This window comes from Drosophila innubila, assembly GCF_004354385.1.
Source record: "Drosophila innubila isolate TH190305 chromosome 2L unlocalized genomic scaffold, UK_Dinn_1.0 5_B_2L, whole genome shotgun sequence".
NCBI classification, from domain to species: domain Eukaryota; kingdom Metazoa; phylum Arthropoda; class Insecta; order Diptera; family Drosophilidae; genus Drosophila; species Drosophila innubila.
This window is the reverse complement of record NW_022995373.1, coordinates 1,448,420-1,461,303: the sequence shown is the minus strand read 5'-3', so window position 1 is coordinate 1,461,303 and position 12,884 is coordinate 1,448,420. Positions and strand designations below refer to the sequence as shown.

General features: G+C 37.2%; 1 protein-coding gene across 1 annotated transcript in view; it reads left to right on the top strand.

Moving 5' to 3' along the window:
* LOC117782631 (voltage-dependent calcium channel subunit alpha-2/delta-3-like) overlaps positions 1–12,884 on the top strand; it is a 55,907-nt gene that overhangs the window by 29,033 nt on the left and 13,990 nt on the right. The window contains 5 exon segments of the mRNA XM_034619651.1: positions 9,593–9,769; positions 9,822–9,899; positions 9,957–10,260; positions 10,263–10,332; positions 10,397–10,548. Coding sequence (XP_034475542.1) covers positions 9,593–9,769; positions 9,822–9,899; positions 9,957–10,260; positions 10,263–10,332; positions 10,397–10,548 — 781 coding nt within the window.

Sequence of the window (12,884 nt, the reverse complement as noted above, 5' to 3'; positions counted from 1 at the left end):
TGCTACTTGAATTAAACCTGAAGCAGTTGCTAATATAAAGCAGTTGATAACCTGAGAATGTTGAAACAATTGTGAACATGAAGCAGTTGATAATCAAAATCAGTTTATAACCTGACGAAGCTAATAATTTTAAAATTTGGACAAAAACCTTCCTTTTCGATTCTCGTTATTGGGAGGACGGACAAATTAAGCAACAAGCCATGCCCCAATGGGGGTTCAGGGCCTATAATAATAAATTTTAATAATAATAGTTAATTCTCAAAAAACATTTTTTTTAAATTTTTTTACAATACTTTATATATATTTAAATTAAGTAACGGGTATCCTATTGTCGGGAGCTCGACTGTAGCCTTTGCCACTTGTTTTTCATTATAATTAAAAAAAAATTTGTTTTTAAATATGAAATACGTTCAACAACTAAATTTATATATTTTACTATTTGCCTGCATTAATGATAAAGTTACAATGTCAAAAGCACAAGCAATTGCAAAAATTTCTGATATCCCACAAAAAAAAACCTCTACACGAGGTAAAAGTCTAAAATTTCTGATATCCAATTTTGTGACGATTTTAAAAAATATAAATAAATATAAAAATATAAATTAATAATAAAACTAGTCGGCCGGTGCTACAGTCAAGCATACTCGACTGTCGGAGACCCCGTACTAACTATGGCAAAAACTAATAATGGAAAATATTAAAAAATGCATTATGCATATTTAATCAGTTTGGTTACGATATCTTATTAAACAAAAAAGTTGTTCATACTTAGACTTGATTTTCGCCCGATAGGTCCTATGACAGCTATATGTTATAGTGTACTGATTTGAACCAACTTTGGTTAGGATGTATAAGACTACTTTAAATAAATATTCTATAAGTTTGGTTACGATATCTCATAAAACTAAAAAGTTTTTCATACTAAGACTTGATTTTCGCCCGATCGGTCCTTTGACAGCTATATGATATAGTGGTCCGATTTGAACCAACTTTAAAACAGGATATATTAAACCAAGTTTAATGCATATTCTATTAGTTTGGTAACGATATCTCATAAAACAAAAAATTTTTCTTACTTAGACTTGATACTAAAACTTGATTTTCGACCGATTGTTCCTATGGGCGCTATATGATATAGTGGTCCGATTCAAAAAAGAAACAAACTTGACCTGCCTGCAAGATAGAGGAATCTACATACCAAATTTGGTGTCACTAGCTCTTAAATTGTTCATATAATTTGGATATAAAATTTTTTTTTCGATTTGTGGGCGATAAAGGGGGCGTGTCCGAATTTTGAAACAAACTTGATCTGCTTGCAATATAGAGGAACCTACATACCAAGTTTGGTGTCTCTAGCTTGCATAGTCTCTGAGATCTAGGTGTTCATACAGACGGACGGACAGACAGATAGACAGACGGACGGACAGACAGATAGACAGACGGACAGACGGACATTGCTATATATTCTTGATCAGCATCAACTCAACTCGGCTGTTGATGCTGATCAAGAATATATACTTTATAGGGTCTGTCACGCCTCCTTCTGTCTGTTACGCACATATTCGTTAAAACAAACCCAATAGACCCCTGTACTTTTTTTAATAGGGTCTAAAAAAAAAAATTGGCATTCGGCACTGCACAAAAGTAATTTTAATGTACAAAGAAGCTCACCCTTTTGGCGCACAGTGCACAATGCCAATTTTATTTTTTTTTTATTATTATTAAATTATATTTTTATTTAAAATTTTTATATTAAACTGAATTTTGTTCGTCACAAAATTGGATATCAGAATTTTTGGGGGTAAAAATTGATTTCGTCACTAGACTTTTACCTCGTGTAGAGGTTTGTTTTGTGGGATTTACACAAACTTGCAGTGAATTACAAGCGTGTTTCTGCCGCAGTCATGGCTCGCACATCACAATTAGGACATGTGGAAGAGGATACTTGTCTCTTAAGGGGGATAGGGAGTAGGCCACTGCGGCCAACCCAACAATGTGGCTGAGGACCTGCCGCATGTTAATATTATGATGATAATGATGATGGCAACGCTCTAAGTTTTAAATGAACTCAGTTACGTTTTACTTTTGAACAACCAGAACACCGCAGACGGATTACAGCACTAAGGACACTTTTCAGAGTTTTTATACCTGAGCCCATTGAAAATGGGCAAAAAGGGTATAATGTGTTTGGCAGAATGTATGTAACAGGCAGAAGGAGGTGGCAGAGCCCATAAAGTATATATATTCTTGATCAGGATCAACAGCCGAGTCGATCTAGCCCTGTTCGTCTGTCTGTCCGTCTGTCCGTCCGTCCGTCTGTCCGTCTGTTTGAACGCGTCGATCTCAGAGACTGTAAGTGCTAGAGACCTCAAATTTGGAATGCAGGTTTGTGAATACCATACGCAGGTCAAGTTTGTTTCCAATTTTAGGTGCCACGCCCCCTTCGCCCACAAATTGCACAAAACGATTTACAGGCGCAATTTTTGACATAGCACTCCCTAACTAAACAATCAGTTGAGAAGTATGCGTATTAAACGACCCTGAAAATTTCAAAGCGATTGACCCATAAATAAAGAAGTTATTTTGGAGTTTACATTTAATTCAATAATTACATTTGCATGGCAAATCAAACGTGCGGGCGAGACAGCATGTATACGTTTGTATGCAAGGCGCGCACAAAGGCAGTACGAATAAGTACCCATTTTTTTTTTTTGGGTACCAAATAAGAATTAAGCGATAAGCAAAAATATTATCGATATCATGTAATGAAAATGTTAATGTATATTTTATGTATATACAAATATACTATTTGATAAAAATATAATTGTGTTAATATGTAAATATGTATTTTTGCAATGCAAAAATCAGCAGATGCTGATAGCTATGTATGAAATTGCATGAGAGAAATAGCGATCATTTTGCAGCACTACTTTTGCATCTTTGCCGACCACTGAAAGCTGCAAAATAATAATTTTAATTACTTATATTTTCGATTTCTCACACATATATATATAATAAGTATCTGCTTATAATCATTGTAAAAAAAAACTTACCATTTTCCGCTTTAAAAATCTCATAAAATTAGACATTGTCTTTTATTTCAAATTTCGCGCACTGCAGCAGCCTTTGGCAGGCTCGAATGTGTTGCGTGAGAGGGAGAGAGTGAGAGAGGAGAATGGGTGCTGCCAGAATGCAGGCTGAGCAAAGTTGTAGTTTGTGGCTACTCTTGACACACTCTACATCGATTCCGAGCGATTACGATTACGATTTGCGATTTATCAACTTATCAATTTCTAATTAATTTTAAATACGTTTAATATAATACCGAGTGATATATTAGTTCGGTGGTGCATTAATAACGTAGTTTGCAGTGATACATACAGTGACTTAATAAAGCCGAAAGTTGTTCATAGTTTCGCGTGTGTAATTTGTATACCCTGAGCCTATTAAAAATGGGCAAAAAAGGGTTTAATGTGTTTGGCAGAATGTATGTAACAGGCAGAAGGGGGCGTGGCAGACCCCTCAAAGTATACATATATTCTTTATCAGGATCAACAGCCAAGTCGATTGAGTCATGTCCGCCTGTTTGAACGCGTCGATTTCAGAGACCATAAGAGCTAGAGACTTTAAACTTGGTATGTAGGTTCCAGAATACCATAGGCAGATCAAGTTTGTTTTTATACCCTGTGCCCATTAAAAATGGGCACAAAAAAGGGTATAATGCTTATTTTTTGACCATAGAAACGATACATCGAAAATAAAGTTTTTAGTATGAAAAAGTTTTTTGTTTGTTGAGATATCAGAACCAAACTGATAGAATATGCATCTGGGCTGGTATTATACATCCTGACCGAATTTCGTTAAAATCGGTCTAGTATATTATATAACTGTCTTAGGAGCGTTAAATCGAAAATGAAGTTTTGGTATAGAAAAGTTTTTTATTTGTTGAGTTATCAGAGCCAAACTAATAGAATATGCATCTGGGCTGGTATTATACATCCTGACAAAGTTTGGTTAAGATCGGTCCACTATATCATATAGCTGCAATAGAGACGCTCAATCCAAAAATGAAGTCTTAGTATGAGATATCTTAACCAAACTGATAGAATATGCATTTAACTTGGTTTTGTCCATTCTGGTCGAAGTTCGTTCAAATCGGGCGAATATTATATAGCTGTCATAAAACCGATCGGTCAAAAATTAACTTTTAGTATGAAAAAGTAATTGCCATAGGAACAATTGGTTGAAAATCAACTTTTATAAAAGAGTACATGGGCTCAGGGTATCCTACTGTCGAGCGTGCTCGACTGTAGCCACACCTCACCGCGAGCGAAGCGATCAGGGGGCAGGCGAGAGAAGCGATGTTTATCGGTATATCTTATGATGACTCATCTATTTGTCGGCAATATGGCCAGAGCTATAGAGAGTTATTTTTCTTAGCTTTCTCACTTTTTGAAACTATTTTCGCAAATCTTAAAGTGGCTACAGGGCGTTGATGACAAATCGCGTGGCAAATCGGAACATATAATGAATGAAAGAACGTCCACCATTTGGCAAAATTCGAATTTAGGATTATTACTCTCTTTATCATCTTGACCAGACTCGGACTCTGAATCGGAAGCTTCAAGTTAAGTGTTCCATTTAAAGAAATTATATTTTTTGTTGATGAGACACTAAGATTTCGTCGAAGATTAGGCCGGGTCTTAATTCACACTAGTCGCGCGTTATTGCAGCTTAAAAAGTGAAATAATGCCCGTGGGCAGCACATCACATACCCATCTCACTCGAATAAATAGATTAATTAATCATTTTGAATAACGTTAAATTTAAATAAATACACACTGAGCACATTAATTTGTACACTCAGTAGTAGAGATGGGCACGGGCCTTTTCGGGATTCGTGTCCCGCGGGCCTATTCAAAAAATCCACGGGCTTCGAGCCTGAAATTCGTAAACGGGCTTTTTAGACCCCGTACTTAAAAAAAGTACAGGGGTCTATTGGGTTTGTTTTACCGAATATGTGCGTAACAGGCAGGAGGAGGCGTGGCAGACCCCATAAAGTATATATATTCTTGATCAGCATCAATAGCCGAGTCGATATAGCTGTCTGTCTGTCTGTATGAACACCTAGATCTCAGAGACTATGAAAGCTAGAGACACCAAACTTGGTATGTAGGTTCCTTTATATTGCAAGCAGATCAAGTTTATTTCAAAATTCGGCCACGCCCCCTTTATCGCCCACAAATCGAAAAAAAAAATTTCATATCCAATTTATAAAAACAAGTTAAAAGCTAGTGACACCAAGTTTGGTATGTAGATTCCTCAATATTGCAGGCAGATCCAGTTGGTTTCTTTTTTTAAATCGGACCACTATATTGTATAGCGCCCATAGGAACAATCGGTCGAAAATCAAGTTTTAGTATGAAAAACTTTTTTGTTTTATGAGATATCTTAAGAAAACTGATACAATAAGCATATGACTTGGTTTTATGTATCCTGTCCAAAGTTGGTTCAAATCGGACCACCATATCATATAGCTGTCATAGGACCGACCAAGCGAAAATCAAGTCTTAGTATGAAAAACTTTTTGGTTTTACGAGATATCGTAACCAAAATAATAGAATATGCATTTAAGTTAGACTTACATATCCTGACCAAAAAAGTTTATGATACTAAGACTTAATATTGGACCGATCGGTCCTATGACAGCTATATGATATAGTGTTCCGATTTGAACCAACTTTGGTCAGGATATTAAACCAAGTTAAATGCATATTGTATTAGTTTGGTTAAGATTTCTCATTTCATAAAAGAAAAAAGTTTTTCACAGTAAAACTTCATTTTCGCCCGATTGGTCCTATGACAGTTATATGAAGTAGTGGTCCGATAAGAACTAACTTCGGTCAGGATTCTTAAAACTAACCTAGATGCATATGCTATCAATTTGGTTAAAATATCTCACTACACAAAAAAGTTTTTCATACTAAAACCTTATTTTGACCCGATCGGTCCTATGACAGCTATATGATATAGTGGTCCGATTTGATCCAACTTTAGTCAGGATATATAAAACTAAGTTAAATGCATATTGTATCAGTTTGGTTGAGATATCTCATAAAACCAAAAAGGTTTTCGTACTAAAACGTGATTTTCGACCGATAGAAAAATTTATTTATTTCAGCAAACCTATGTAGCAGACAGCTTTTGCGCGACAAAAATAGCCAGTGTTGCAGGAATTTTGTTTTGTGTTGCAGATAAATCCAGTGTTGCCAGATAGCTTAGTTTTGTTGACAATTCGGGCCTAAACTAGTTTACATTAACATAAACTTGTTGTGTCTTTCTGCAACGCAAAATAAATTTATTTATTCTTTTTATACCCTGAGCCCATGAAAATGGGCAAAAAAGAGTACAATGTGTTTGGCAGAATGTATGTAACAGGCAGAAGGGGGCGTGGTAGACCCCCCAAAGTATATATAAATTAATAAGTATCCCTCGTCGAGTCCAGTGACACCTGCCGGTTGCGGTATAGGTAGTGGCTCCACTCGGGTATGATGATCCAGTGACTCCGCCGGTTGCAGCTTGAGTCCAATGGTTTTGATGATGAAGGTTGTGGTGGGATCACTGTTAAGTTCTCCTGATGCGAGCCTTGGGGCTTCGCAGTAAAACACAATAAGCTTCAATACGGCTAGAGCCGGAGTAGTGCATTTATATTTCAAGTGCTTTGTTTAAAGCTAGATACAAGACTGAACTTCAAAATAAAAGAATATGAAAACTAAAGCTAAGTACATTGAATGGAAATCTACAGAACATGCCATGGTCTCATGGTCGGCAAGCCGACTCAGCATAAACATAATATAAGCAAAGGAATTGCGACACAAACAGTCGCCGGCTATTGCACCCAATCGTTAACGCTAAGAATGTTGCAACGTGAACTTGATGCGTCAGCATTTCGGGCGCGCGGGTTACTTAGGAAGTTCTGGCGAGGGCCGCTTGTTAACTATTCCCCCTTCAAGATCATTGCCGTCCTCGGTGATGTTTAATTCGCTGATCACCTTTTGTAGCTTGACTGAAGAGCTCCGCCGGATCCACCATAGATGAATTAGGATGAGCGCGCAGAATACAAGGCTGACTGCAACTCCAATTACGAACCAGACCTTGGGCGATCCGCCAGATGTAACATCGTCTTTGAGTTCCTGGATGATGTGTAGATTGTGCTCATTCATCCGTTGCAGTAGTGGTAGGCTTAATACGTGATCGTGTCCCGTGATGTTTAGTAGGGGCGATGCTGCGATGCCTGGGGCTTTGCTTAAAGCTCTGTTACGATTTAGATATTTAGTGTTATTTATTAAAGCTGAGTGTTCGAATGTAACCAGGTGCGCTCCTTTGTTGTTATCATGGGCCCGTCGTCTACGATGACACTAGCAAAACGTTCGTTGATGATGATTATTCCTTCATCCACTAAGGTGACCGGTTCCAGGTGACTGGGCTGCGTGCGACATATGGCTGAGCCGCCTGAGTGTATTCCGCGTGCGCAGGTGTCATGCGTTGCCAGTTTGCAGAACGTCGCATAGCTGGTTGTAGCACATTCCGTCACAGCTAGGATTTCACTGGCGCATTCCGCTACTATGTTGTCATGTAGTTGCAGTACGGTGTTGTTGTGTGCCACAGGATAGATTAGGACCTTTTTGCAAATAACTTTAACTTTAGGATATTCAATTAATATGTGAATGATACTATCGGACTGGAAAATTTTTATGTTTGATACTTCCATTAAGCTAACTATAGGGAGATCTGTGAGCTGTTCAGTAAAAACGGATTTCAAATCATTGTGATCAAAAATTGTGGGATTTATAATGTTTGATTTGGCAAGCGTTATAGTGAGCATGAGATTCTGTATTTCTGTAATCAGCATTCTGTTTCTCGCTAGTAGCGTTTCATACAAATGTGCAGTATCTACTAAATTTTTTCTTTAAGTATCTTATTGACTGTGTCGGTAAGTAAATTGATTTGTTTTTGTGTTTCTGTATTAATTTGTATTTGTCTATTGTTTGATGCTATTAGCTGAGACTCGGTTATCTTAATTCTCTCAGGTCTGACGCGTCAGGAGTGCCTGCCACGACTTTCAACGCTGTCCCCAAGAAATCCAGGCTTCTAGCTATTCTATGGTGTATCATTAATGCGGACAACAAACTTTGAATATGTTCTATGTCTATTTCTAACAACTTTCGCATATGCGATTGTGGGAATAATTTAGTAAATTGAATTGTGTCTTCTATAATGCTGGTGAAGTTAGTCAGATTGGTCGAGTGTCTCACGTAGCTATGTTGTTCCCATACCAAAACGTTGCCGTCCAATACGGGAATATAAACGATGAAGTCAGATCTGTAGTAGTTGTATGATTGAACGTATTGGAAAAAAGTTTGAAGTTACCTTAGGTTGTCTTTATGGACCACCCTCCCCTTAATAAGTACAGACGTTCCCAGGTCTGCTTGTATGATCCCTTCAGAACATAATGGGGACAACTTGTTGCCTAACCTTTTGTTGTTTTTAAGAAATACTTTCTCCCCTACCTCGAACACCCTGTTCTGCCTATTTGGGTTAAGTCTGGTAAGTTGATCTTGCTGGGCTTTTGTTATCTTGTCTTTGATTTTTTGTTGCAGTTCACTAGATGCTGTATGTACTACGTCTAGTGGCCTGTGCCCTGTAACTGAATGGATGGATTTATTATATTCTATTGTTGCTCGTATTATTGCCTGGACTGTTTCATTAATCTTCTTATCAATTTTTAGGCATCTGGCTATTTCAATTAATGTGCTGTGGAATCGTTCCACTTGACCATTTGAGCAGCTATGGAGTGGAGGGGCGCGTCGATCTCAGAGACTATAAGAGATAGAGACTTCAAACTTGGTATGTAGGTTCCTGGATACCATAGGCAGATCAAGTTTTGTTTTTATTTTTGGATCGGACCACTATATCATATAGCTGCCATAGGATCGATACATAGAAAATTAAGTTTTAGTATGAAAACATTTTTTATTTGTTGTCAGAACCAAACTGATACAATATGCATCTGGGCTTGTATTATACATCCTGACCAAATTTGGTCAAAATCGGTTTACTATATCATATAGCTGCAATAAAGACGCTCAATCGAAAACTAAGTCTTAGGTTGAAAAAGTTTTTTGTTTTTTTTGGGATATCTTAACCAAACTAATAGAATATGCATTTATGTTGGTTTTGTACATTCCGACCAGATTTGGTTCAAATCGGTTCCATATATTATATAGCTGCCATAGGAACAATTGGTCAAAAATCAACTTTTATAAATGAGTACCTGGGCTCAGGGTATCCTACTGTCGAGCGTCCTCGACTGTAGCCGCACCTCACCGCGAGCAAAGAGAACAGGGGCGGAGCCCCCTTGTTCATTTTATTATTAAAGTAAACAATTTTTTAAATACGGAAGAAATTCAACAGATAAATTAAATAAATTAAATTAAATTAAAAAGTAATAGTAATGCTTATAAGCACAATTCTGGTATTTAAGACACAATAATTATAGTCTTTGATTTATGTTATTGTTTTTTGGTCGCAGTACGATCCTATGAACTCAACAGAACGGCGGCCGCGTCTTATGATAGCCGTCGGCGTGCCAGCCTTTGATCGATCCTATCGTCATGAGAACAGTACTAATCGGCGTGCTCGTTTGCTTGGCGTGGCTGGAACGGATGTACCCGTAGAGGACATTGACAAGCTGACCCTACCTTACAAGGTGAGTACCATAGAATGACTGCTTGCTTAGTATTTAATATCATTCCCAACAGCTGGGCGTGAATGGGTATTCTTTTGTGGTGTCCAATAATGGCTATGTTCTGCTGCATCCGGATTTGAGACCCATTGGTGTAAGCAAAATAATATCTGCATTAAATTGTGATTATTACATTTAAGCACCATTTCAGTCAAATGGCAAGATGAATCCAAACTATAATAGCATTGATTTTAGCGAGGTCGAGCATCTGTTTGAGGATCAGAGTCCTCGTGAGCCTGGTGAATCTATATTGAACATCCGACGTGCCATGGTTCACCATGAAGCCAAGGAATTTAAGGATATATCCGTCAAGTTTCACTACGACAAAATGCGTCGAGTCTCTGAGGAGAAACAGGATTATTTCTTTGCCCCCTTACCAAATACACCCTTTACTCTAGGCATTGTTATGCCCAGCGATTATGGTAAGACTTGGATCAAAGTGGGCGATGAGGTGGACAAAACAAGCATATGAAAGTTAATATATCCGAGTTCTTTATTGGTGAAAACTGGAAAGTGCATCCCGACTGGTAAGTCAAGGGAATTCATTTAACTTTTATTAATTGCGACTTATTGGTGATATTATTATTAAAGGGTCTATTGCAAATATCACTATCTGGAGGGTCATGAATTTAAGACGCCAGAAGCGGAGCTACGCGAGTTTCTGGAAAAGATGATGAAGCTCGACTGGAAATTTCCAGAGCAATATGCCGAAGACGAATCCGATTGGGATGATAAAGATGATCGTAAGTTCAAGCAATAACAAGCTCGAGAGGCTATAGTCGACTAAAAGATATCACAGAGGATGGCAGTTCACGCTAGTGACGAAAGCAGCACTAAAATTTTTTATTTTTCAAAAATTTCAATCAAAGCTAGATAGATACAGTCGAGCATTCTCGACCGTCGCAGACCCCGGACTTACTATGAACTAGTCGGCCGGTGCTACAGTCGAGCATACTCGACTGTCGGAGACCCCGTACTTAGTATGGCAAAAACTAATAATGGAAAAAATTAAAAAATATTTAGTTAACTTAAATGCATATTCTATCAGTTTGGACACGATATCTCAAAAAAAAAAAAGTTTGTTCATACTAAGACTTGATTATTACCCGATCGGTCCTATGACAGCTATATGATATAGTGGTCCGATTTAAACCAACTTTGCACAGGATATATAAAACCAAGTTTTATGCATATTTAATCAGCTTAAAAGTTGTTCATACTAAGACTTGATTTTCACCCGATCGGCCTATGACAGCTATATGATATAGTGGTCCGATTTAAACTTACTCTAAACAGGATATATAAAATCAAGTTTTATGCATATTTAATGAGTTTGCTTACGATATCTCATTAAACAAAAAAGTTTTTCATACTAAAACTTGATTTTCGACCGATTGTACCTATGGGCGCTACATGATTTAGTGGTCCGATTTGTACCAACTTTGGACAGAATATATAAAACCAAGTTATATGCTTATTGTGTCAGTTTGGTTAGGATTTCTCGTTAAACAAAAAAGTTTTTCATACAAAAGCATGATTTCCGACCGATTGGGCGCTATATGATGTAGTGGTCCGATTCAAAAAAGAAACAAACTTGATCTGCCTTTAAAATAGAGGAATCTACATACCAATTTTGGTGTCACTAGCTTTTAAATTGTTCTTATAATAAAGATATGAAATTTTCTTTGTCGATTTTTTGGCGGTAAAGGGGGCGTGGCCTAATTCTGAAACAAACTTGATCTGCTTGCAATATAGAGGAACCTACATACCAAGATTGGTATGTCTAGCTCTTATAGTCTCTGAGATCTAGGTGTTCATACAGACGGACAGACAGACAGACAGACAGACAGACGGACATTGCTATATCGACTCGGCTATTGATGCTGATCTAGAATATATATACTTTATAGGGTCTGCCACGCCTCCTTCTGCCTGTAACGCACATATTCGTTAAAACAAACCCAATAGACCCTGTACAGTTAAGCTCTTTCAGAGCGCTTATTTTCGACTATTTGTTTCAATGGCAACTATATGATATAGTAAACCGATTTTAACTGGTAAGGATTTATAAAACAAACTTAAAAGCATATTCTGTCAGTTTGTTTACGATATCTCATAAAACAAAAAGTTTTTCATACTTAGACTTGATTTTCGCCCGATCGGTCCAATGACATCTATATGATATAGGTGCCCGATTTGAACCAACTTCGGTAATGATGTATAAAACCAAGTGAGATACATATTTTATAAGTTTAATTATGATATCTCATATTAAGACTTGATTTTCGCCCGATTGTTCCTATGGGCGCTATATGATATAGTGGTCCGATCGAAAAAAGGAACAAGTTTTATCTGCCTGCAGTATAGAGGAATCAACATAACAAGTTTGGTGTCACTAGCTTTTAGATTGTTCTTATAATTTGGATATAAAATTTTCTCTGTCTATTTTTAGACCGTAAAGGGGGCGTGGCCAAATTCTGAAACAAACTTGATCTGCTTGCAATACAGAGGAACCTACAAACCAAGTTTGGTGTCTCTAGCTCTTATAGTCTCCGAGATCTAGGTGTTCATACAGACAGACAGACAGACGGACATTGCTATATCGACTCGGCTATTGATGCTGATCAAGAATATATATACTTTATAGGGTCTGCCACGACTCCTTCTGCCTGTTACGCACATATTCGTAAAAACAAACTTAATAGACCCTATACTTTTTTAAGTTGTCTAAATAATACGCGTCGATTGTTACCTCTCTAACCCAAATCCGACAACTATTTCAAAGATAGTTAAATTTGAAATTTTTAGTGGACTTTTCAACATGAAATGAAAAGTCACTTTGTTTGTCTGTTTGTTTGTCGGTTTGCATCAAAGTAATGAAGGGGATTTATTCCTTTTCGAAAATCTAGAAATGTTTGTTTTACGACTTTTTGAAAAAACCGCTAGTTTAGCAGGAAAACGCTTAATCGTTTCCAAACTATAGAAGCTACAGATATGTCCTATATATCGCTGGAAAGGTATTTTTAAGGAATCTTAGGCGTTTCCTTAAACTTTTTTTCTAAAGTACTCACAAAATACA